Raw genomic sequence first — 25,940 nt, 5'->3', positions numbered from 1 at the left:
CTACTGATCTACTTTCGTTTTCATACAGAAAGGTGACAAGAATGGCCTTTATCAGAACCGGGAAACTACCTAACAGGCCAAGACAAAACTTGGGTCCAATTAAGGACAAAGAATCAATTTTCAATGTGTACTTTATCTGTATGACAGAAGAATAGGGAGAAGAAAGAAAGAAAAGGACGACCTCTGGAGTCTTGTATTTAAAGGGATGAACCATCAATATCTCATCATGCAGTTCATTAGATAAACAAAGTGAACCAATTTGATCCAGCTTCAGCTGAGCGTGAGCTAAAGAAATCATGCGTACTGGCGTGACAAGAGAAGCCTTTTTCATGTTTCTTTTTGTGCTATATACACTAGCCCCATCATTTCCACCCGAAGTTTGTGCGTCAGCTTTTGCGGAAGAGGCTGCTGCCCTCTTAAAATGGAAAGCCGGTTTTGCCAACCAGAATGGTTCCCTCTTGATTTCATGGAATATTACGCCTACCAAAGCCAAGAATTCTTCCAGCCCTTGCACTTGGGCGGGTGTCTCATGCAACATTGGTGGAAGCGTCAACAGATTGAACCTCACAAATTCCAAAGTCAGCTCTACACTCTATGACTTCCCATTTTCATCCTTGCCAAATCTTGAATACGTTGATCTGTCCATGAATGAACTTTTTGGCAGCATACCACCCCAGGTTGGTAATCTTTCCAAGCTCATTTATCTCGATTTCTCGGCCAATATGTTGTCAGAAGAAATCCCACCGGAAATTGGCTTGTTAAAAAATCTTCAAGTCCTTCATCTAAACGAAAATCACTTGTCCGGTCCAATTCCCGAGGAATTAAGCCATTTAGTCCATCTTACTGAGCTTGACTTGAATACCAATAACATCAGCGGCACTATTCCATCTTCCTTGGCAAATCTGAGAAACTTGACATACTTGTCTTTGTATGAGAATCAATTTTCAGGCCCCATTCCTCCAGAAATAGGAAACTTATCCAATCTAGTCACTGCTTTTCTGAGCTCTAATCATTTAACAGGTTCAATTCCACATGTTCTAGGTAACCTCAATAAGCTAGAGACATTGTTCCTTTTCCAAAACGATCTGTCCGGTCCCATTCCAGTAGAGTTAGGGCAGTTGAAATCACTCCAGAGTTTGAGCTTGTTTGGAAATAATCTCATTGGGACAATTCCAACATCACTGGGTAATCTGACGAATTTGACTGTCCTCCATCTCTATGATAACCAACTCTCAGGCTCAATTCCCCAAGAGTTGGGCAACCTAGAGCTACTTACAGATTTGGAACTAGACAGGAATGAACTGAATGGTTCTATTCCTAAATCATTTGGTGATCTGAGCAACCTGGAATTTCTGTTTCTCCGTGAAAACCAGTTTTCTGGTTCCATTCCAGTGGAGCTCGGGCAATTGACAAAGTTGGCTGTGATGGAACTGGATACAAATCAATTGTCTGGTCATCTGCCAGAACATCTTTGCCAAAACGGAACACTTCAAAACTTCACAGTAAGCAACAACAGGCTAACTGGTCCAATCCCTGTAAGCTTGAAAAACTGCTCCAGTTTAATCAGAGTTCGATTTGATGGAAACCAACTAACCGGGAACCTGTCAGAGATGTTTGGTATCTATCCAAACTTGAATTTCATGGATCTTAGGAACAATGATTTCTTTGGTGGACTTTCTGGCAACTGGGGTAGAAGCCCAAACTTGGCAGCACTTTTGCTTGCAGACAATCACATCACAGGTAGAATCCCTTCGCAGCTGGGAAACGCGTCTCAACTTCAAAGGCTTGATCTTTCTTCCAATAACTTGATTGGGAAAATTCCAGAGCAAGTTATGAATCTGGCTTCTCTGCTAAATCTAACTCTTCAATATAACCACCTTTCTGGCAAAATACCTGAAGAATTAGGTTTGCTAAAAAATCTGCTTTATCTAGACCTGTCAGGAAACTTCTTGAGTGGATCTATCCCAGAAAATTTAGGACGTTGCCAACAATTGTTTTACCTGAACTTGAGCAACAACAATCTAAGTCAAATGATTCCACCTCAGATGGCCAAGTTAACTCACCTTTCTATCTTGGATCTGAGTCATAATTACATCACGGGAAAAATACCATCTGAGTTCAGGAGTTTTCAGAGTCTAGAAATATTGGATCTTTCTCATAACAACCTCTCTGGTTTCCTTCCAAATGCTTTGGCAGAACTACCTGGTTCATTGCATATTAACATATCTTTCAATAACTTAGAGGGGCCAATTCCTTATGGAGGAGCCTTTAAAACTCTCGCCATAAAAGAATTGAGGGGAAACAAAGGATTGTGTGGCAATATTCCTGGTTTACAAGCTTGTGAAAGTCCTCAATTAATTAGAAAGCATGTAAAGAATAAGGGGTTGAATCTTGTACTTGTAATTGTGCTCCCTCTTCTAGGATCACTCTTACTTCTTTCTGCATTCTTTGGAGCTCTTAAAATATGTCGACAAAGAAAAAGGAAGACCACAGAGAATGTCAAGGATGCTGATTTGTTTTCCATATCCACATATGATGGCAAAGCAATGTACAGAGAAATTATAAAAGCAACAGAAGAGTTCAGTGAAATATTCTGCGTAGGTGAAGGAGGTTTTGGAAGTGTCTACAAAGCAATTCTACCACCTTCTAACTTAGTAGCTGTAAAGAGGCTTCACCTGTTGCCCGAGAAGGTGTGCTTCAACAGTTTCTTGAACGAGATAAGGGCATTGACAAACATCAAGCATAGAAACATTGTGAAGCTCCATGGTTACTGCTCAAATTCTAAACACTCCTTTTTGGTCTACGAGTACCTCAAGCGAGGTAGCTTGGCCAAAATTTTCAGCATTGACGAACAAGCTAAGGAACTAGATTGGGAAAAGAGGGTGAACATCATCAAAGGTGTCGCTCAAGCACTATCTTACATGCATCATGATTGTTCACCTTCAATAGTTCATCGAGACATTTCAAGCAACAATGTGTTGCTTGATTCAGAATATGAGGCTCATGTTTCGGACTTTGGCACTGCTAAATTTCTCAGGAGGGACTCATCCAATTGGACCACTCCAGCTGGCACATTGGGATACATTGCACCAGGTAATTAACAGGGTTATAATTTCTCTCTATTTTCGAGTATTATGTGTACAGGTTTCGCTGATAACATGATTTTCCATGCAGAATTTGCCTACACAATGAGAGTCACTGAAAAATGTGATGTTTATAGCTTTGGGGTACTGACATTGGAAATAATCAAGGGGAAGCACCCTGGTGAATTTGTTGCCCATCTAATGTCTTCAACAACTGGAGACATAGAATTGAAAGAGTTGTTGGACCAGAGACTTTCGCATCCCACACAAGAAATTGAAAAGATCCTGGTATTCATCCTCAAGATAGCAGAGGCATGTTTACATGTGAATCCAGAATCTAGGCCAACCATGCATATGATTTCTAGTTTGTTATCTGTGGGTGCAACATGTGGCCAACAAGTAGGTAGGTATTAGTTAACAAATGGCCCCAGAAAGGATATTTCTTATTTTTCTTTTTTTTTGGTAACAAATAAATTAAGGTGTAATTTCATTTTGCCTTGAATCTTGCCTCCTTTTCATTCAATATCTCGTGTTTATTATTTTGTCCGTGATAGGACAGTGAGCAAAGCAGATGAGCATTTTACTTACTAAGCCCAGTTGGCTCCTCTACATTTTTGGGTGCCATTCAAGTATTTTTTCCATATCATTCCAGCCATATCAAACATCACGTTTACCTTTGAAAAATCATTCTCTATAATATACGTCTTACATAAGCACTTTTTTTTTTTACCCTAATAACTTCAATTCATCACATGAATTGCCAAACATGAAAGATATACAACATCACGTTTACCTTTCTAAGATCAAATCTCTATAATATAATATTTTGTATCTGAGAACCAAATTGATCCTGCCTAAAACTTACCTAAGTTAAGATTCGAAACATATTATTGCAACATTATTCTAGTCAAACAATTATTCTTTGTCTATTACTCTTGTTCATTTTTGTAAATTTATCCAAAATACTATTGTTAATTAAAGAAAAAAATCGACCAACACGTAGTAATAAAACTTGACTTGGTCCGACGGTCAAACCGATCAACTTGGTGAATCAGTCATAGGGTCGGGTTGGGTCAATAATTAGATCGGTCAAGTGACAAACCCGTTGACTAGTCAGCGACTATACGGTCCAATCGGTGAACCAGGAAAAGTCCGTCCAAGCACCGTTGATTGAGAGTTATTGTGGAATCTGCAATTGAACCGGTAATCTGATGAACTCATCACCTTTCTGACTCGAAATTCAAGTCAGATTTAATAACTATGCCCCAATGAGTTAAATCAGTTATGAACATCAAGATATGAGTGGTTCATGGATTTTGCCTAAATTCACTCGGGCCCAATCAGCACAGAAATAGCCTAAATTGACTCTTGAACGTCAATGTATCAGTCATCTTTAGATTTAGACCCAAATCTGCATAAACCGATAGACCCAAAAAAATTTGGACCATTTCTCAATCTATGCGTGTGATCGTTGCACAGGGGTCATGCTAATCTTTTCTGTATCATTCCAATTTTATAGAATGTGATGTTTAAGGACAGGCAATTATAATTTCATGTACACGACCGATGAGGGAACTAAGCAGCAATTAGAAGGATTTAACGTTGTTTATTGCCATCAAAACTGGCTCAAAACATTCAACATTGAACTATTGAATGGATATGCATTTTGCCTAATTTTCAATCCACAAAAGGAGAACTTGACTTCATATGAATCATTCTAATTTCCCTGTCCCCTCTCTGTTGCTTAAATTCCACCCTTTTCCGACTAGAAAAAAATTATACAAACTCCATCTAAATCTAATCATCGGATCTGGTCTACTATTAAGCCAAAATATGAGAAGAATTCATCTCAAGACAATAGTATTTCTTTGCTTGGTTATTTTGTAAATAAGAGTCTCCATCTCTTGTAAAAAATTGCATTATATTCATATTGTTTCTACAATAAAAAAAATCCCACAATTTTTTTTAAGAAATACTCACACAATTTAGCTATATATATAAATATATATATATATATAAAGCTTGTTCAATTTATGAAAAAAATTTGAAATTTTGTCAAGGATGATGTCATTTTTTTTAAGTTATAAAGCACGTAGTTATGATACATAAGAAAATTCAGATAAATTTATACACATAAAATTCAAAAGATGATGAAAATTAAAATACTCTTTTGTCTCATACATAAGGATATGAGTTAAAATTGATATTAATGTAGCATAATCTTTTAAATTCATAATAATTCACCAATTTTTTTTAACCTGATAAATTATGAATTTGGTCATACTATTCACACAGACATTTATATGTGCTATTTCCTTCAACTCATAATTTTGTATCAAATTTTTAATCGTACTTAAAAAAAATTTTGATAAACGTATGTGGAATAATTGATATTATAATCGTTCAGTGTTTTACTAAATATGTCTCTGAATTAAATACAAGGAAATCCAAGTAGAACAGAAAGTATTACTGCCAGTGTGTGAATCAGTTCCAAACATCATTGAACAATAGTCATGATCCATTTTGGTGTCTCCAATTCCATATAGAGATTTTGGAAAATTTCCCCTTCACCATTGCCCTTTTACTCTTGGAAATAACGCCAATAGGGAATATCTTCTCCCATAACATAACAAACACGGACTAATTCAGAAAGGTAACTAACAACACAAGTACTAAGTGTTACATACATTTTCTTGAATTTATAAAGGGACACAAGTACGATTCCTTTTAATGTAAAGTAGTAAAGAAGTAAGCATGACTAATCATCAAGAATAGAACTGGCGACAAAACCCATAACCTAACAACTCACCCCCATTGATTAGTTGGGTCGTACGGTAACCAGTCCACGGGCCCAGATACCCACTGTCGACAAAAAAAAAAAAAAAAAAACTCACCCTCATTTATTTTAAAGGATAGGTTAGGTTAGTTGAGTTATGGGTTTTGTTGGGTTGAGTAATAACAAACTAAATTATTCATTTGGCGGATTGAGTTTTTTATTAGGGCATCCAATACCCAACTTGTTTAAAAATAGTTCAAAACAATAAATATAAAATTCAATATACATACGCCAAACCACTTGCATTTGGACATGTGTTAATAATTTATTGACCAATTTGTATTCAAAATTCTCATATATATGTTTTCAATTATTTTTTAGTTTTTATTTAAAAGAAAAAAAGAAACTTGAAATAAAATATCATGCTCATTCTTCTTTTACAATAGTGTTTATAGTTGCTCAACTTCTATAATAGTTTATTATGCCTTTTAAGAGTCTGTTATTTTCCTCCCCTTTTTTTCTTTTTTTTTATCGCTAATCTCCAATTGCTACTTGATTCTATTTGTTAATATTTTTGTGTACCCAGAATAGAGTTTTAAATTTGTTCTAATTGCATTCTTTCACTTTTCTCTAACTTGTTTTATTTCATTGTTAATAATTCCTCATCAATATTATAATACAACAAATTATGTCTTTTAATTACATTTTCAAGCATAATATAATCTAGCATTCAATAATTTAAATACATTTTAGAACTTACAATAGAGAAAATATGAATGGTTAAAGTGTTAAATAAGTTGTGACAAAAAAAAGTTTCAATCAATTAGTAGTTTTAAAAAGTATAACGTAAACGAATTTTTTTTAGCTAATCTATTTAAATGTTGAATTTATTATCTAAAATTCACAATACAACCAATATGAAATATTATTCTATTTATGATGTGTTTCCGAGAAGGTTAAGAACTGAGTGTGCGTTTGTGTGTGTGAAATATATTTGTGTAAGTGAAAATGTGTTTATGTATGTCAAAAAAGTCTTTTTGTGTGTGTAAATAAATGTAAGAAGTTTATATATCAAAATGTATTAATTAAACCTGGCAATTATGCTCAAAACCCAACAACCCACCCAACCCTTGCTTTCATAACACAATTCCTTCTGCATTTTACTGCAAAATACACACTACGCTAAATCCATTTCTGACACCACTAACCCATGCCAAAACCCCCCATCTCTTCCCATATCATACATGTGTATTTTAGTGTGTTTGTATGTGTAAACATAAAGTATTTCAAAAGAACTTAAAAAGTGAGTATGCGTTTGTATCTGTGAGTGTTTTAGTATGTGAAAATATGTCTATCTATGTAAAAAATGTGCTTATGTGTGTGAAAATTTTTTTTTTATGTGAAAATATATTTGAGAGAGTTTATGTATCAAAATCTATTAATTAATATATTTGGTCATATTTGGATCATGGGTTTGAGATGACCCAATATGAGCAAACCCAAAATTAACCCAATCTAAAGTTTGATAGATTGGGTGTAACCCATTTAAATGAAAACCTAATAGTAATCCATCCAAAACCCGTCCAACCCGTCCAATTGCCAGGTATAGTATTAATTAATAAGTTGGGTTATATTTGGGCCATGAATTTGACATGATCTAATATGATCCAATCCAAAATCAATCAAATCTAAAGTTGGGCTAATTGAAGATAACTTATTTAAATGAAAATCAAATATAAACCCACCTAAAATAAGCCGAACCCGCCCAATTGCCAGATATAATCAATAATGTAATTTATCCTCCCAATGGATTGGTCAATTGCTGGTTGTAGTGTACAGTCCAAATTGGCCCCTTTCCGATGATCCGTTGAGTCCAGTTACTCCAGTCCACTCTTATCTAGTTTCTCATTCACTGCTTCATTGGAATTCATGATAGCTCAAGTTGACTGAAATCTTGTACTGTCTAATCCCGTATAACTTAGAAACCAGGGCGAAGAAGACCTTTAATTTCTAGCCATAGATGTACAGATTATATATTTAGAAAGAAACTCCTCAGCCGTCTTGAGGGGTAAAGAAATCATGAATTCTTTGTTAATATTTTCACTTTCATTTTCGTCCTACTTGTGTGCTTGTTATTTTCTCTTCTAAGCTATCTAGTCTACTCTTAAAATTATAGTTTTGCACATTTTTAATTACTCATCATTCTTTCACAAATTTATCCAAATTATACCCTTTTGATGAATATCCACTCTTTCTTTTTCCATTTTCCAAATCTTCCCTATATATAATTGTTGGTTTTTAGAGTATAAACTAAGAAAGAACATCTTAGTTATTGTTACAAAAAAAAAACTTATAATAGACTTGTATTAAGGGTTGGAAAATGAACTTGAGTTCTTCATTCATCAGTAACCTATTTACAGTATTTATAAAACAACAAACTAGCACAATTTCAGTTAACAATTCTCTAAAAAAACTCAACAAAACTACTTGATAAATTAATTCTCTGCTTAGCAAATTTTAGCTAAAATATATGTTAACAAACCAACATCATCTTCGATTAACAAATATCCTAACAACAAGACGTATTTAGCTACTAACTAAATTATTCTAATATAAAAAATAATTTAAAAATTTATAGAAAAAGTTGGCATATCTCAACAATAATTGAGCATTTGCATCAAGTGTTCCATCAAATCCTTCTTTAACCATTTCCTAAATCTTCCCTATACATAATTGAGCATTTGCACCAACTTTTCTAATACGTGGTGGCTACAAAGAATTTGCCGCTCTCTCCAGAATTCATGAATCCCAACGCTCTCACCACACTCTTCTTTCTGGTCTTACTTTTAACTTCATCCATCTTATCTGCAGCATCAAGAACAGTTTCCGGGACGACAAGTAAGTTTCGTAGTTCAATACCTTAAATAACCCCTGATATCTTGGTTTATCGTTTTATGTATGCCGTACTTTGGTCTCATGCCGGTGAATTTTGAGGGTTACCTCTAGAACCTACTGGACTAAGTGCCACATTGAACTAGAGGAGTGCTGTAAATGAGTTGCGTTAAGTCGAATTTTGGTCTAATTGAGCTAAATTTTGATTTAATTTTATCAAGCTCGAGCTTGATGAGCTCTCAATGTAAAGTTCAAACTTAAGCTTGATTCAAATTTGAGTGAGCTTGAGTTTGAGCTTAAAAAAATAAAAAATAATTATTTTATTTTTAAAAATATGAATAAAAAATAATTTTTCTTAACATATAATAAAATATTAAGAATATATATGTAATTTCGCTAATAAAATAAAAAAATATAAATATAAATATATAAAATTAAGTCGACTCACGAGTTAATGAGTTAAATATCTTTGAGTTCGAGTTCAACTTGGTTAACTCGAACTCAATTCGAGTTCGATGTTAACTGAACTCGAGTCAAGTTTTGAGTCAAGCTACTCGCGATCTATTCGTGAATAGCTCGACTCGTGTGAAGCCCTAGATGGAGGTCACCTCTAGAGTTCGAACATGATAAAGTGGACAGTTTAGATTTTGATGGGTTTTGCGAGAACGCAAAGTCTTAAAAGTGGGGAAAATGTAGCATTCCACATCGGAAGAGGAAGAGCAAAGTAAATGGTTTAAGAACTAGAGTTCATGGGCTACTATGTAACTTGGTTTAATCATTTTGGGCTAGTGGATTTCAACCCAAAAATTACTTGGGCCAGCTCTTGGACTCAGATTGTGACAAAGATCACACGTGTCAGTCACAGGTCATCCGGCTCAGTCCCCCTAGTGTCCTCCTCCAGGCAGCCTTTGATGATTGATTTCCCACAATCAGATGATACTTGAGGATTTGAGCTGGGATGTTGCTCCTTTTTATAGTTGTTTGTAAGCCTATATTCGAATATGCATGTCAAGTATCAAAATGATACGAAATCGTGAAAATATTCAGTTTTCTGTTGTTTGTTTTCTGGTTCATTTGGGCAGTGCTTGATCTGTTCATGGTTGGTATATATCTAAACAATCATCTCATGACTGAAGCATCATGCCATGACAGACAAGATAGTGAACTCACCATAGTGATGCTTTGAAATTAACATAACATAACATAGCTGGTTATATCCATATAAAATTGATGCCTATGTTAAGTTGATGGATTTGAATAAATTATCTTGTCATCCGTATAAATTAATTAGAAACAAAAAAAAAATGAAAGAAAAGAAAGGACCACACATGGTCTATGAAAGATGGCGTCTAATTCAGGGGTGCCAGCGGATGAGATATCTAAGCCACTGATCCAATCTGCATTCATATTATTATTCGTGTATAGGAGAGGATATCTGCTCAATCTGCTTGAGCAGATATTGAGCAGCTATCCTGTTTTAACGGATCCGGTTCCGTGCATGCGCGAACTGCACACTGTTATATGTTTTGCCAAATAGATTTAAGGACAAAATTCACATCACATTATCATTAATGCACTCGAACAAATATCTACTGAAGAATGATGAATGATGATATAGAAATATCTTTGAAAAGGTTGATTGTCTTAGCTACGGATTAGATTCTTAAGGAAGGCAATAGAGTTGCATATGAGTTAGCCAATTTTGTCAAACAAGATAAGACATCTCGATTATTTTGTCTTAGCTGTGGATTGGATTTCTCGGATTTACTAATTTTTGCACACCCCTACCTAATTCCACCCAAGCAGCGGGTATAGCCATACCAGAATTTTTCCCCAAAAATTGATTATCGGAAGTGTCAGCGGCAGCAATGAATCAACTCTCGCTATTCGAGAGGTACATATACAAGTAGCTAATTACAGTAATTTAATCTAGTTTGAATGTCAACATGAATTCGTAGGGTGGGTGTTTTACACGCTACTAAAGTGAGTACCACTGCGGAAGGCCCATGACTGACTGAGAATTTTTAACTTGCTCGTGTATTCCAAGACCAACGTAAACTATGGACGTCAAGTAGAGTAGTCACTTGAGTCAAGGGAAAAGAGAAGTGGAATTTGGTCTGGCTGAAGTGGTTTTTCCAAAATGTAAAAATTCCAATTGAGCTCATTCAACATGCTGACTTATCCACTCATGAATATGCACCTACCTATTCTTGCTGATTGCAGTCCCTCATCGCATCACTAAACCAAATCACTTCTGTGCTGATTGGCTTGGTTTATGATGTTGTCTTTTTCAACTTGCTTTTAAAGGAGCTGACCGGTGACTGTCAAATTCTACTTTTGATTGACTTCACAGTGTCTTTTATACTCAATACTTGAATTCTGAAACTTCATGAAACTTGTTTAGAAAAAGAAACACAAAGGTGAGAAAGGAAGACAAATTGTTGGCCTGAATTAAACTCTATTGATTTCGCTTTCGTTCCAATTCGGAGGACAAATGGATTTCCTTTGTCTGCATTGGAAAGGGATAATTTAAGAAATCTCTGTCGAAGTTTTTAAGAATTTCAACTAACTCCCTTCTAATTTCAAAAAATTACACCTTCACCCCTTATTTCGATGAACTCGATCACTAATAAGCCCCAGTTTGCTTATGTCAACAAAAGATATTAGATGAATATCCAATATATCATTGTGGAACTTTATACTAAAAGTTTAAAAAAAAAAAGTAAAGAAAAGATAAACTCTTTTTCGCTCCTTTGTCTCGCACCAAAACTATGACCATACCTATTTTTTTTAGAGTAGAATTGAACCACTATTGGGGGAGAGTTGGATTGGATGGTATGGGAAGAGAGATTGTAATTAGGAGATCCTAAACTTAAAATCTTTCACTTCTAAAAATAAAAAAATAAAAACACACCACTGTCACCAACCACTAGTCAACAAAAAAAACAAAAAAGCAATAGAAAACTCAAGAAAAACAAAAAAAAAAAAAGCAATAGAAAACTCTTTGTTCTACTACTAGAGCCATGACCACCACAATCAATTCCACTATGTTTCTACTATCATAACCCAAAGGCACAAATTGCCGCCCAAAGAAGAAAATATCTCAAAAAGATATTCCAACAACCCAAAATGCACATTCTACAAGCCAAAAAGCAAAAACTCAAGCAGAGTGATGTGCTTGCATAGCATCTTTATTACATCCACTTCTATGTTACTCATCTTTATTGCATCCACTTCTATATTAGTCATTGTCAATAAAATTCAATATATCATTGCTAAGTTTATTTTTAGTAAACAAAGTGGCGAAGGAAGGTTGAATTGGATGGTAAGATAGAAGAGATCATAAATAAGAGATGCTACTTTCAAAACCTTCCACTTATCCAAAAAAAAAAGAGGTGACTACTGCCCTCTTAAAATGAAAAATTAGTAGGCTTGTCAATCGATCCTTGTAAATTGGGTTTTAACAAATTCAATCTCGACTCATGTAATCAGTACCACTTTTGGGTTTACTATTATGAGTTTTAGGTTGATAAATATGAAACTCATACTTGATCATAAAATATTCGGATTGTGAGTCTAATTCTGGCTCAACCAAACTCACTTATTACTCCTTAGTTTTCTTAATATAATTACTATAACTATTAAGTTCTAAAGTTAATTTAACATCCATAAGACCACAATATTAAAATTATACACGAACTAGTAATATTTCATTAAAAAGTACATAATCAAGAATTTTTTAACAATAATATATCCAATTAATTCAAAATACATGAAAAATAGTAATAAAATATAATCAACGGTTAATACATCTTGAAAGGTCCTCAATTTGTTCATACTAAGACTCGTCCAGTCCCTTTGATCACAATGACCAGATTTAAAGAGAAATACAGTTTTTGAATCCAAATAGAAGTAACAAATTGATTTGTCTTATGAATCACAAACAGAACCTACAAAAAAGAATAAAATGGATCAAGAAATGATGGTGGTCAGTTTTAGTAGAGTTTAAACAGGTGGAGTATATAAAAGGCATGCTTTGTCACTGAAACTACCCGTGTATGTTTAGTTAAAATACAAGCAGCTATTACAAAAGGCAGTGAATCAGTATCTAGATAACATATTAAATATATTGAGATAGCTAAACCAAGAATTTGACTACTTGGCATTTACTAAATCAAAAAGAAAGTTAGAATTTAAGCTATGAATTATCAGTATTGACCCTCAAGAAAGCAACAGAATTGTTGATTCTAACTCATAAGTATATTTAGGGATTTGGATTAGTTGCAACTATGTTTCTTAAACTTTTGCCTTACAATAATTTTGTATCAAGGAATTTAAGAATTCTTCCGCCCCTTGCACTTGGTGTTTCTGCAATAATGTACGTGTATGTCAACAGATTGAACCTCAAAAATTCTACTATTTACGGCTAAATACTGAATACGTTGCCTGTCCATGAATGAACTTTTTGGCAGCATATCAGCGCTACACGCTATGACTTCTCATTTATCTCGACTTCACGTTCAATCTGCTGCCACGAAAAATCCAACCTGAATTTCGCTTGTTATGAAATCTTCAAGTCCTCCACTTAAAACGAAAATCACTTGAATAATTCAATTCCAAAGACAATAAGCCAGCTAGTCTCGGAAACTCATCATTGCACGCTTTTTGGACCCTACTTTACATAGCCTGAATAAGCTGGAGAATTTGTTCCTCTCCCAAAACAACATTTATTGTCTCATTCCAGTTGAACTGCGGCAGTTGAAATCACTTTTACTAATTCTCACTAGATGATTTTACTAATTAATCACAACAATTGAATTAAATACGATTCTACTGGAAATATTCTGGTTGAACAAAATTAATATGTTACTCACTAATTCAAGAATTTTTATTAAAACTACAATGTATTTTTTTTTGCTATAGTCATGAATTAACAAGTTGGTAATCGAATAATTCCCGGAGAACATGAGTTTTGTTAACATATAATTCATTTTGGAATAGCAAGTGCAAGTAATGAAACCAATAGTTGTCACTGGTTGTCTTTTAAGGTAAGTAGCATCGGTTAAATTCAATTCAAGGCTACTTAAACATTTTCTTTATACAAAATCGGTACTTTATGCACAAATCGAGGTAGTGTTTGTTCAATTATGAGTATTTTTCCTCATAGACAGAAATCAATTTAAGCAACATTTCACCTAAATTTTAATAAAAATGTTTAGAAAAGAAATTGCAAAAGGTGAGAAAGGAAAACAAAAAGTACGTAGGCTTGAATTGAACTCTTTTGATTTTGCCTTGGTTTCAATACGGAAAGGAGAAATGGACTGCTTTTATCTGCATTACAATTAGCAAAGTATCAGTCAGGTCAAGAGAATATAAGAGTCCAATTGACGGCAAAATATTAAGTTTCAACTTGTACGTTCATAAGGAAAGAAGAATGGCCAAAAAAATAAAAAGATAAAACGACCTCCGAAGTCTTGTATTTAAAGGGAGGATCCATCAATGTCTCATTTTGTAGTTCATACAAGTAAACAAATTAACCAATTGGTCCATCTTCAGCTGAGATAGAGCAAAAGCAATCATGCTTCCAAATTTCATAAGAGAGGTTTTTTTCATGTTTATTTTAGTACTACATACACTAGCGCCAACACTTCCTTCCAAAGTTTGTGCATCAGATTTTGCTGAAGAGGCTGCTTCACTCTTGAAATGGAAAGCCAATTTTGCCAACAAGAATAGTTCCCTTTTCATTTCATGGAATATATCGCCAACCCAAGCCAAGAATTCTTCCAGCCTTTGCACTTGGGCTGGTGTTTCATGCAATATTGATGGAAGTGTCAACAGATTGAACCTCACAAATTCCAATGTCAGCACGACACTCTCTGACTTTCCATTTTCATCCTTGCCAAACCTTGAATACGTTGATCTTTCCATGAATGAACTTTTTGGCAGCATACCGCCCCAGATTGGTAATCTTTCCAATCTCATTTATCTCGATTTCTCGTTCAATCAGCTGTCACAAGAAATCCCACCTGAAATTGGCTTGTTACGAAACCTTCAAGTCCTCCATCTGAGCAAAAATCACTTGTCTGGTCCAATTCCTGAGGAATTAAGCCATTTAGTCTATCTTACTGAGGTTGATGTGAATACCAATAACATCAGCGGCACAATTCCATCTTCTTTGGCAAATTTGGTTAACTTGACATAGTTGTCTTTGTATGAAAACCTATTATCAGGTTCCATTCCTCCAGAAATAGGAAACCCATCCAATCTTGTCACTGCCTTTTTGAGCTCTAACCTTCTAAAAGGTTCAATTCCACCTGTTCTAGGTAACCTCAATAAGTTGGAGACCTTGTTCCTTTTCCAAAACGATCTGTCCCGTTCCATTCCAGTTGAGTTCAAATTTTAGAGGTGGAAAATAACGAACAACTCAAATTTCATTTTTTTTTTAAGAAAAAGGCAATAGTGGTAAACTATACATATGTCAACAAAAAATGACAATAATACTAGTCCAAAAGTATATATAAAATAAAATAATAAAAAAATTATTTTTTAAGCTAAAATCAAGTTTAGTATTGCCTTTGTTTCAAAATTTTAGTAATTGTGTTTATTTTTAGTATTGTTCTATTTATCCATTTTGATTGACATAAAGTCTAATAAATTGACCGAAGCATATATAAGTGAATAGTAGTCCAATAAAAAAAATTTTAAAGATATAAATTAAATGTAAATTTTTTAGCTTTTCCAATTTTATATTTTTGTATAATTGATATGATAGGGAAGATGTATATCTTTTAAGAATGAAAGAAAATAATTCTAAGTTATAGTTAATTTCATAACAAAAGGATACTAATTTTTGTTTTTGTATTTCCAACCTTTACTTAGGGCTGTGAGGGCTGTGAATCGGTCATCTGAGCCGAGTTTTAACAAGTCCGGGCTCGACTGATCCTACTAGTAAGACATTCAGGTTTCGAACCATGAGTTTTGGACTAATAAATGTATAACTCATACCTGGCTCATAATATGGTCAAGTTTTGAGACTAATTCGAGTTTACCCAAACTCGTTATTTCTTAATTTCCTTAAGGTAATCACTATAACCACAAAGTGGTAAAGCTAATTTGAAATCTATAGCATTAAAACTACACATAAACCAATACTGATTACTAATTATACATTAAATATATTTAAGGTTATACATTAAAACTACACATAATATATTCACCAGTCCGGCTTGGCCCTACTGTTAGCCCTACTTTGACTAGTTTTTATGAGGGTATAGTGCATATATTTAAGGTTGACAGAGAGTAAAGTGTGACGATCTCCTAAATTCAGGAGGGCAAAGTGTTATTAACCCTTGTTAATTTTTTTTTTTTGTTCTCACATTACCTGTAAGTGCTATATGAGTAAATGGATTAGAGTTTTCGGGTATATTTGAGGTGAGCGTGTCGTCAATCATAGTAGACCATTAATATCTTGGAAAACGTTTAACGGATTTAACTATTTGTAGAGTGTCAATTCATGAATAAACAGGTAATGATGATGACAACTTAATAGCCCGTGATGGGGTTGAGGTCTCCAACAAAAACACCATGACAACCCGGCAAAATATTCACACCACGCCGCCAACGGCCACTGATCAGTTTTTTTTTTACGTAACCAGACGGGTGCACCACACATTCGCATGAATTTAGAACAAATCTCATATTGAGGCAGATTGATGGGAGGTAAAATTTGAGCCTTTGACCTCCCACCCCACAGTTAATGTGATAGCCAACTCCATTAGTTAATGGCCGCTGACTGTTGATTAGTTAAATCTGCATTCAGTTTGTGATGAACACCACATTTGACCATTCAAAGTCATTATTCGATAAATGGTATTTTCAAATTCATAAAACGTGTATAGAAAACGAAAGCACAAAGGTGAGAAAGGAAGACAAATTGTAGGGCTCGAATTAAAGTCATTTTGCTTTCGTTTCAATACGGGAAGGAGAAGAGAATATCAGGTGAAGAGAATATACGGGACTAAGGGTGGTCCAAAATTAACTATGGAATTACTTTCAATGTGTAGTTTAAAGAATAGAGAGAGAGCCTTCAGAGCCTGTGTATTCAAATAGAGGATCTGATGCGGAAGATCAAGAGCCTTAAGTTACTTTTGCACAAGAAAATTTGGTAAAAAAAATCAAAGATATTTGATTAATAATTGATAAAGTCCTAAAAAGACCTATTTATAGCCCAATATGCCCAAAACTAAAAAGAAAACAAAAATTGAACTCTTGCCAGTAACAAAATTGGTAAAAAAGTTGCAACAGCCCTTATATTGGGCTTTAATAAAAGGATTTTTTTTTGTTATAAAATTTGGACAAAATATGAGGCATACCATTAGAAGCTTGGCGGCAAAGTATTAGTTGCAGTGGAGTAACTTAAAAAAAAAAAATTATTCATATTATTTTTTTTTTGTCTTTTCAGTAAGCTTTTCAAGGCTTTGTGGTTAATTCCGAATGGCATACTACATTTTTGCATTAAATGAATAGACTCATTCCTCTTATGAATTTCAAACCTTTCTTTGACCATTTCGTAAATCTTCGTGTATATAATTGAGCAATTGCACCAAACTTTCGATAGGTGGTAGCTTCCGAAATTCACCGGTTTTTGTAGAATTCATGGCCGCCAAAGCTCTAACCACACTTTTCTTTCTCGTCTTACTTTCAACTTCATCCACCTTATCTGTAGCATCAAGAACAGTTTCCGGGACAAGAAGTAAGTTTCGTAGTCCATTACCTTAAATAAGCTCTGATATCTTGGTTTATCGTTTTATGTATGTTGTCCTCTGGTCTCATGCAGATGGATTGCGGGGTAAAGTTGCCAATCTGCCAGAGCTAAAGATAGGCCCACCTGTCTATCATTCACCACATTCTGGGCAAGGACACGTAACAACAGGCGGCCGAAGATGATTGATTTCCCCCAGTAGGACGATACTTCACGATTTGGGCTGGGATACTGCTTCCTGTTATAGTTGTTTGTAAGCCTAGATACGAATGGGCATCTCAAGTTTCAAAATAATCTGTTTTTATGTATCCTCGTTTTGCTTATGGAAAGCTGTATATTCAGTTTCCTGTTGTTTGTTTTTGTGGTTCATTTGGACAGTGCTTGGTTTGTTCATGGTTGGTAAATATCAAAACAACCATCCCATGACTCATGCATAACTTAATCGGTTATATCCATATAAATTGATGCCTTTGCTAAGTTGATGGATTCGAATCCCTTATCATGTCATCTATATAAATCTAAGGATTTTTCTAACGAGTGTTTCATAAACATTCATTAGCACTCACCTAATCTACTATATTATGCTCTATTATATTTATGTACTTTCTCTATTTAATCTTACCTACTATTCTTTGTATTTATTTCCTTTTCCTAACTAATCTTGTATTTTAAAAAATAGGACACATGAAATATGTCTCACAAGTGCTATAGTTGACAAACCCTAAATGTAATTATTAAAAAAAAAAACCCAAAATCTATGGAAGACTGTTTGACTCAACCAACCCAATCTCGATCAATGATGGCTCCTAATCTACGGTCACAAACAGATCAGATATGTGAGCCTAACATGATTAATCCGTATATAGAATAGGATGGGCTTATTCTCAACTAATTTTTGGTTCTAAATTCTGATCTTCGAAAAGTTAATTTTTATGCTGTTAGCTAAATTTTGAACACCCGATGATTATTCCGTATATAGGAGAGAATGGGTACGTTTTCAATTGATTTTGAAAACTTGATTTAACTTCTGATTTTCGAAAAGCTATTTTTGTGCTTTTTGATTTTTTTTTTTTTGTCTAAAAAAGCTTAAAATCAGAAGCATCTCTTTGACTACTTTTGGCTTTTCGATTCTAGCATACTCTTTCATACAGACAAACATACCTTTCAAACTTTTTAACATAATTACTGAGGCCGGGAAAAATATTACTTCCATACACATCTCTGTCATTTATTACTATTTGAACCTCACTTCTAAATTCGCCTTTGTCTCTATTCATCTTCTTCTTTTCCAATATTTAGTCTTTACAAGAAAAACAATTAATTACATAAAAAATACCATTTAATTAGTACAAATGTCATTACTTTGCCAACTATTGAACCCCTCTTGGCCAGATAGGAAATGAGATTAGTGTACTTGCCTAGGAAAATTGAAGTAGCTGGTATCTAAATTTTCTTTCTTGTTTCTTTTTCTTCCCCGTTCTTCTTTTTTTAAACGGACACATAAAGATCATTACTTTGCCAATTATTGAACCCTTATATGCTCTTGGCCTGATGGGTTGTTTGCCATTTTTAATAAGTACAAGTAAAGGCAATCCATTTCTCCTTCCGGTAGCGCCCCCCCCCCCAAAAAATAAAGAGTAATTAATTTTCTTTAATGTAAGCCTGCAATTTCTTTTCCTTTTCTTCCCGTTTTGGAAACGTTTAACAAATTCCAAAAGTCAATAATTGAACGTTGCACTATCACATTATTGTCACATTTGGAATAAAACTAACGCAGGACTTTGAAAATTTGGTCAATATGGCTATTATATTACAGAGTAATAATTGACAAGCCGAACTCCAACCCATCCGAATTCACTCTAACACCTCCAAGAATCTACGGTAATGGTGATTGAGCTCCCGGCCAACTCCAGTGAATCAAATTTAACGCGTGGAGGGGACTGACCGGATTACAAGAAACTTTAGAAAATACACTATTTTAATGCCTTTTGTTTTCACATCAGCTACAGGAATTGCATGAATAAATGTGTTCGAATCTGCTCAAATCTGTGGTCTTCTATCAATCAAATCATTAGAGGACCTGAAATGGTCCATTTTGACTATTCTGCCTAATAAATGCCTCAGGAATTTTGGAAGGGATTGTTCGGTCGTTACTTGTGAAGACATGAACGCAGTATTTTGAAAATCGAATCGGATCAATTGGTTCAATTGATTAAATCGCAAATCAATCATAACACCGATTTGATTCTATGTTAGAGTTTGACTTTGTCAAAATTGGAATAGCTTTCAAAGTAAATGCCAAACATAGAGAGAGCAGAATGTCTCAAAGCACGGCAGAGCTTGCAATTCTTGAATGCTACTTTTGATTGACTTCACAAAGTCGTTGTACTCAACACTTGAATTCTGAAACTTCATGAAACTTGTTTAGAAAAGAAACACAATGGTGAGAAAGGAAGACAAATTGTAGGCCGGAATTAAACTCTATCGATTTCACTTTCGTTCCAATTCCGAGGACAAATAGATTTCTAATTTCAAAAAATTACACCTTCACCCCTTATTTCCATGTATTTGATCACTAATAAATCCGGTTTGCTTATGTCAACAAATAGATATTAGATGAATATCCAATATACCATTATGAACCTTTATACTAAAAGTTTAAACAAAAAAGAAAAGAAAAACTCTTTCGCTTCTTTCTCTCCCACCAAAACTATGACCACAACAGTTTTTTAAGGAGCAGAGTTGCACTATTATTGGGGGAAGGCTAAGATGGATGGTGGGGAAGAGTGGAGAATTGTAAGCAAGAGATTCTAAATTTGAAATCTTCCCGTCATCAAAAACAAATAAAGATAAAAATAAAAGCACTCCATTGTCGCCAAGTCCACGTTTATTACTAGTATCACAGGCTGTAAGCAACAAAGAAAAACAAGAAGAGAAATAGAAAGCTCTTTGTTTTACTACTAGAGTAACGACCACCACAGTCAATTCCACTATGGTTCTACTATCCTAACCCAAAAAGATTTTCCAATTACACAAGATGCATATTCTATAAGCCAGAATGGAAAAACTCACGCACAGTGATGTGCTTGCATATCATCCTTATTGCATCCACTTCTATGTTACTCATCTTTATTGCATCCACTTACATATCAGTCATTGTCAATAAAATTCAATATATCATTTCTTAGTTTATTCAAGTAAATAAAGTGACGGAAAGGGTTGGATTGGGTGATAAAATAAAACTATGTTATTCATCTTTATTGCATCCACTTCTATATCAGTCATTGTAAGTAAAATTCAATATATCATTTCTTAGTTCATTCAAGTAAATAAAGCGGTGAGGGAAGGTTGGGTTGGACGGTAAGATAGAAGAGATTATAAGTAGAAAATTCTATTTTGAAGACCTCCCACTTACGAAAAAAAAATGTGGCTGCTGTCCTATTAAAATGGAGACTCAGTTTTGCCAACCAGAATAATTCCCTCTTTATTTCATGGAACATATGGCTAACCAAAACCAAGTGCTGGTGTTTCATGCAATAATGATAGATGTGTCAAGTGTCAATAGATTGAACCTCAAAAATTCTAATATCAACACTACACTCTATGACTTCTCATTTTCATCATTCCTAAATATTGAATACGTTGATCCATCCATGAATGAACTTTTTGGCAGCATATTACCACGTCCAATCTGTTGCCACGAGAATCGAGCCTGAATTTTGGCTTGTTTTGAAATCTTCAAGTCCTCCACTTGAACGAAAATCACTTGACTGATTCAATTCCAAAGCCAATAAGCCAGCTAGTCTCGGAAACTTATCATTGCATTTTTTTTTGACCTCTAAACATTTTTTTTTATAGGTCTAACCATTTTCCAGCTCCAAGTCCACCTACTTTACATAACCTGAATAAACTGGAGAATTTGTTCCTCTTCCAAAACAACATTTATCGTCTCATTTCAGTTGGAGTACGGCAGTTGAAATCACTTTTACTAATTCTCATTAGATGATTTTACTAATTAATCACAACAATTGAATTAATATTCTGGTTGAACAAAATTAATATGTTACTCACTAATTGAATAATCTTAATTGAAACTACAATGTATTTTTTGTTATAGTCATGAATTAACAAGTTGGTAATCGAATAATTCCCGGAGAACACAAGTTTTGTTAACTTATAATTCATTTTGGAATAGCACGTGCAAGAAATGAAACCAATAGTTGTCACTGGTTGTCTTTTAAATCAAGTAGCATCGGTTTAATTCAATTCAAAATGTTAACTTAAACATTTTCTTTATACAAAATCGGTACTTTATGCACACGATTTGTGCAAATCCCACCTGAAATCGATTTGTACAATTATTTGTATTTTTTCTTATAGACAGAAATCAATTTAAGCTAGTGTTTAAAAACATTTCACATAAATTCATTTAGAGGCAGTGAACGTTGACTATCAATTCTCTGTGATCGGTTTGTAATGTAAATGCGAAGCTGATAGACTTTGCAAAGTCTTTATTCGATAATTGAATTCTAAATTTTAATAAAAATTTTTAGAAAAGAAATTGCAAAAGGTGAGAAAGGAAAACAAAGTGTACGCAGGCTTGAATTGAACTCTTTTGATTTTGCCTTGGTTTCAATGCAGGAAGGAGAAATGGACTGCTTTTATCAGCATTACAATTGGCAAAGTATCTATGAGGTCAAGAGAATATAAGAGTCCAATTGACGGCAAAGTATTAAGTTTCAACGTGTACGTTCATAAGGAAAGAAGAATGGCCAAAAAAACAAAAAGATAATGAAGACCGCTGACGTCTTGTATTTAAAGGGAGGATCCATCAACGTCTCATTTTGTAGTTCATACAAGTAAACAAATTAACCAATTGGTCCATCTTCAGCTGAGATAGAGCAAAAGCAATCATGCTTCCAAATTTCATAAGAGAGGTTTTTTTCATGTTTATTTTAGTACCACATACACTCTGGCCAACACTTCCTTCCAAAGTTTGTGCATCAGATTTTGCTGAAGAGGCTGCTTCACTCTTGAAATGGAAAGCCAATTTTGCCAACAAGAATAGTTCTCTTTTCATTTCATGGAATATATCGCCAACCCAAGCCAAGAATTCTTCCAGCCCTTGCACTTGGGCTGGTGTTTCATGCAATATTGATGGAAGTGTCAACAGATTGAACCTCACAAATTCCAATGTCAGCACGACACTCTCTGACTTTCCATTTTCATCCTTGCCAAACCTTGAATACGTTGATCTGTCCATGAATGAACTTTTTGGCAGCATACCGCCCCAGATTGGTAATCTTTCCAAGCTCATTTATCTCGATTTCTCGTTCAATCAGCTGTCACAAGAAATCCCACCTGAAATTGGCTTGTTACGAAATCTTCAAGTCCTCCATCTGAACGAAAATCAATTGTCTGGTCCAATTCCTGTGGAATTAAGCCATTTAGTCTGTCTTACTGAGCTTGTTTTGAATACCAATAACATCAGTGGCACCATTTCATCTTCCTTGGCAAATCTGAGAAACTTGACATACTTGTCTTTGTATGAAAACCTATTATCAGGTTCCATTCCTCCAGAAATAGGAAACCTATCCAATCTTGTCACTGCTTTTTTGAGCTCTAACCTTCTAACAGGTTCAATTCCACCTGTTCTAGGTAACCTCAATAAGTTGGAGACCTTGTTCCTTTTCCAAAATGATCTGTCTGGTCCCATTCCAGTTGAGTTAGGGCAGTTGAAATCACTTCAAAGTTTGAGCTTGTTTGGAAATAATCTCATTGGCACAATCCCAACATCACTGGGTAATCTGACGAATTTGACTGTCCTCCATCTCTATGATAACCAACTCTCAGGCTCAATTCCTGAAGAGTTGGGCAACCTAGGGCTACTTACAGATTTGGAACTAGACAGGAATGAACTAAACGGTTCTATTCCTAAATCATTTGGTGATCTGGGCAACCTGGAATTTCTGTTTCTCCGTGAAAACCAGCTTTCTGGTTCCATTCCAGAGGAGCTTGGGAAGTTAGCAAAGTTGGCTGTGATGGAGATGGATACAAATCAATTCTCTGGTCATCTGCCGGAACATCTTTGCCAAAATGGAACACTTCAGAACTTCACGGTAAGCAACAACAAGCTGATAGGATCAATCCCTATGAGCTTGAAAAATTGCTCAAGTTTATTTAGAGCTCGATTTCAGGGAAACAGGCTGACTGGGAATCTGTCAGAGATGTTTGGTATCTACCCCAACTTGAATTTCATGGATCTTAGCAACAATGAATTCTATGGTGGACTTTCTGGCAACTGGGGTAGATGCCCAAACTTGGCAGCTCTTTTGCTTGCCGACAATCACATCACAGGTCAGATCCCTTCAGAACTGGGAAATGCATCTCAACTTCATGCACTCGATCTTTCTTCCAATGACTTTACAGGGGAAATTCCAAACCAAGTTATGATGCTGGCTTCCATGCTCAATCTAAATCTACAAAATAACCAACTTTTTGGCAATATACCGGAAGAAGTCAGTTTGCTCAAAAATCTGCTTTACCTTGACCTGTCACGAAATTTCTTGCGTGGATCTATCCCAGAAACTTTAGGAGGTTACCAACAATTGTTTTACCTGAATTTGAGCAACAACAACTTAAGTCAACAGATTCCACCTCAGATGGGTAAGTTAACTCGACTTTCTGTCTTGGATCTGAGTCATAATCACATCACAGGAGAAATACCGCCTGAGTTCAGAAGTTTTCAGAGCCTAGAGATATTGGATATTTCCCATAACAATCTCTCTGGTTTCCTTCCAAATGCTTTGGCTGAACTGCCTGGTTATTTGCATATTGACATATCTTTCAATAATTTAGAAGGTCCAATTCCTTATGGCAGAGCCTTTAAAAATATCACCATAGAAGAATTGAGGGGAAACAAAGGTTTGTGCGGTAATATTACTGGTTTACAAGCATGTAGAAGTCCTCAATTGAGTATGAAGCGTGTAAAGGATAAGGGGTTGAATCTTGTTCTCGTAATTGTGCTCCCTCTTCTAGGATCGCTAATTCTTCTTTGTGCATTCTTTGGAGCCCTTAAAATATGTCGACAAAGGGAAAGAAAAACCACTGAGAATGTAGTGGATGCTGATTTGTTTTCCATATCAACATTTGATGGCAAAGCAATGTACAGAGAAATATTAAAAGCAACAGAAGATTTCAGCGAAATATTCTGCATTGGGGAAGGAGGTTATGGAAGTGTTTACAAGGCAATGCTCCCACCTGGTAACTTGGTAGCTGTAAAGAGACTTCATCTGCTGCCGGAGAAGGTGTACTTCAACAGTTTCTTAAATGAGATAAGAGCCTTGACAAACATCAAGCACAGAAACATTGTTAAACTCTACGGTTTCTGCTCAAATTCCACAAACTCCTTTTTGGTCTATGAGTACCTTGAGCGAGGTAGCTTGGCCAAAATTTTCAGCATGGAAGAAGAAGCAAAGGAACTAGACTGGGAAAAGAGGGTGAACATCATCAAAGGCGTGGCTCATGCCCTATCTTACATGCATCATGATTGCACGCCTTCAATAGTTCATCGGGACATTTCAAGCAACAATGTGTTGCTTGATTCAGAATATGAGGCTCGTGTTTCAGACTTTGGCACTGCTAAATTTCTCAGGAAGGATTCATCTAACTGGACTACTCTTGCTGGCACGTTAGGATATGTCGCGCCAGGTAATTAATAGGGGTTATAATTTCTCTCTTTTATAGGTATTAAGTGTGGAGGTTTTCCTGATGATATGATTTTCCGTGCAGAGCTTGCTTATACAATGAGTGTCACTGAAAAGTGTGATGTTTATAGCTTTGGGGACCTGACATTGGAAATAATCAAAGGGAAGCACCCTGGTGAATTAGTTGTCCATCTGTTGTCTTCAACACCTGGAGATATAGAACTAAAAGACTTGTTGGACCGGAGACTTTCGCATCCCACACAAGAAATTGAAAAGATTCTGATATCAACCGTCAAACTAGCAAAGGCATGTTTACATGTGAATCCAAAATCTAGGCCAACTATGCACATTGTTTCGAGTTTGTTACCTGTGGGTGCACCGTGAGGGCAACATTTTGGTAGGTAACCATCAAGGGAATTTTATTTGAGTGGGAAACATTGTTTGGAGTTTACATGTGAATAACATTGATTTTCTTTGTACCTTGGTATATCTCAAAATTGAATACTAAACCTAAAAGACAAGCAATTTTCCTTGTAATACTTACTATACCATTAGAAATTTCCATAAAGCTTGAAATATAATTTTTTTGAAAGTTTCATATTGTTATTGCAAGTTTTAGAGAAATTTCTAAAATTATGATGAATTTTAAAAAAATTCTACAAAGGGGGCATTTTGTGTATGAAATTCCGTCCAAGAGGTCTTCGCATTTAGCAAATGCAAGC

General features: G+C 35.0%; 2 protein-coding genes and 1 non-coding gene across 3 annotated transcripts; 2 read left to right on the top strand and 1 right to left on the bottom strand.

Annotated features, from left to right (window-relative positions):
* The first annotated feature begins 296 nt into the window (after window positions 1-296).
* LOC113766011 (probable leucine-rich repeat receptor-like protein kinase At1g35710) lies at window positions 297-14,953 on the top strand. The gene is made up of 4 exons (XM_027310243.1): window positions 297-1,054; window positions 2,843-3,093; window positions 3,175-3,486; window positions 14,424-14,953. Exons 1-4 carry the CDS (start codon window positions 297-299, stop codon window positions 14,951-14,953), a joined length of 1,851 nt encoding a protein of 616 aa, XP_027166044.1.
* On the bottom strand, window positions 4,517-4,620 carry LOC113767159. The gene has a single exon (XR_003467881.1). It is a non-coding gene; the product is annotated as a U6 spliceosomal RNA (small nuclear RNA).
* Window positions 14,954-17,406: 2,453 nt separating the features above from the next.
* LOC113766010 (MDIS1-interacting receptor like kinase 2-like) lies at window positions 17,407-25,602 on the top strand. Its single transcript, XM_027310242.1, has 5 exons — window positions 17,407-17,503; window positions 17,588-17,673; window positions 22,154-22,196; window positions 22,520-25,222; window positions 25,304-25,602. The coding sequence occupies exons 1-5, from the start codon at window positions 17,407-17,409 to the stop codon at window positions 25,600-25,602; spliced, it is 3,228 nt and encodes a 1,075-aa protein (XP_027166043.1).
* The last annotated feature ends 338 nt before the right edge of the window (window positions 25,603-25,940 follow it).

The sequence above is a fragment of the Coffea eugenioides genome, chromosome 3 (assembly GCF_003713205.1).
Source record: "Coffea eugenioides isolate CCC68of chromosome 3, Ceug_1.0, whole genome shotgun sequence".
In the NCBI taxonomy this organism is placed as follows: Eukaryota; Viridiplantae; Streptophyta; class Magnoliopsida; order Gentianales; family Rubiaceae; genus Coffea; species Coffea eugenioides.
The sequence above is the reverse complement of the archived record's forward strand: the minus strand, read 5'-3'. Positions and strand labels throughout refer to the sequence as shown.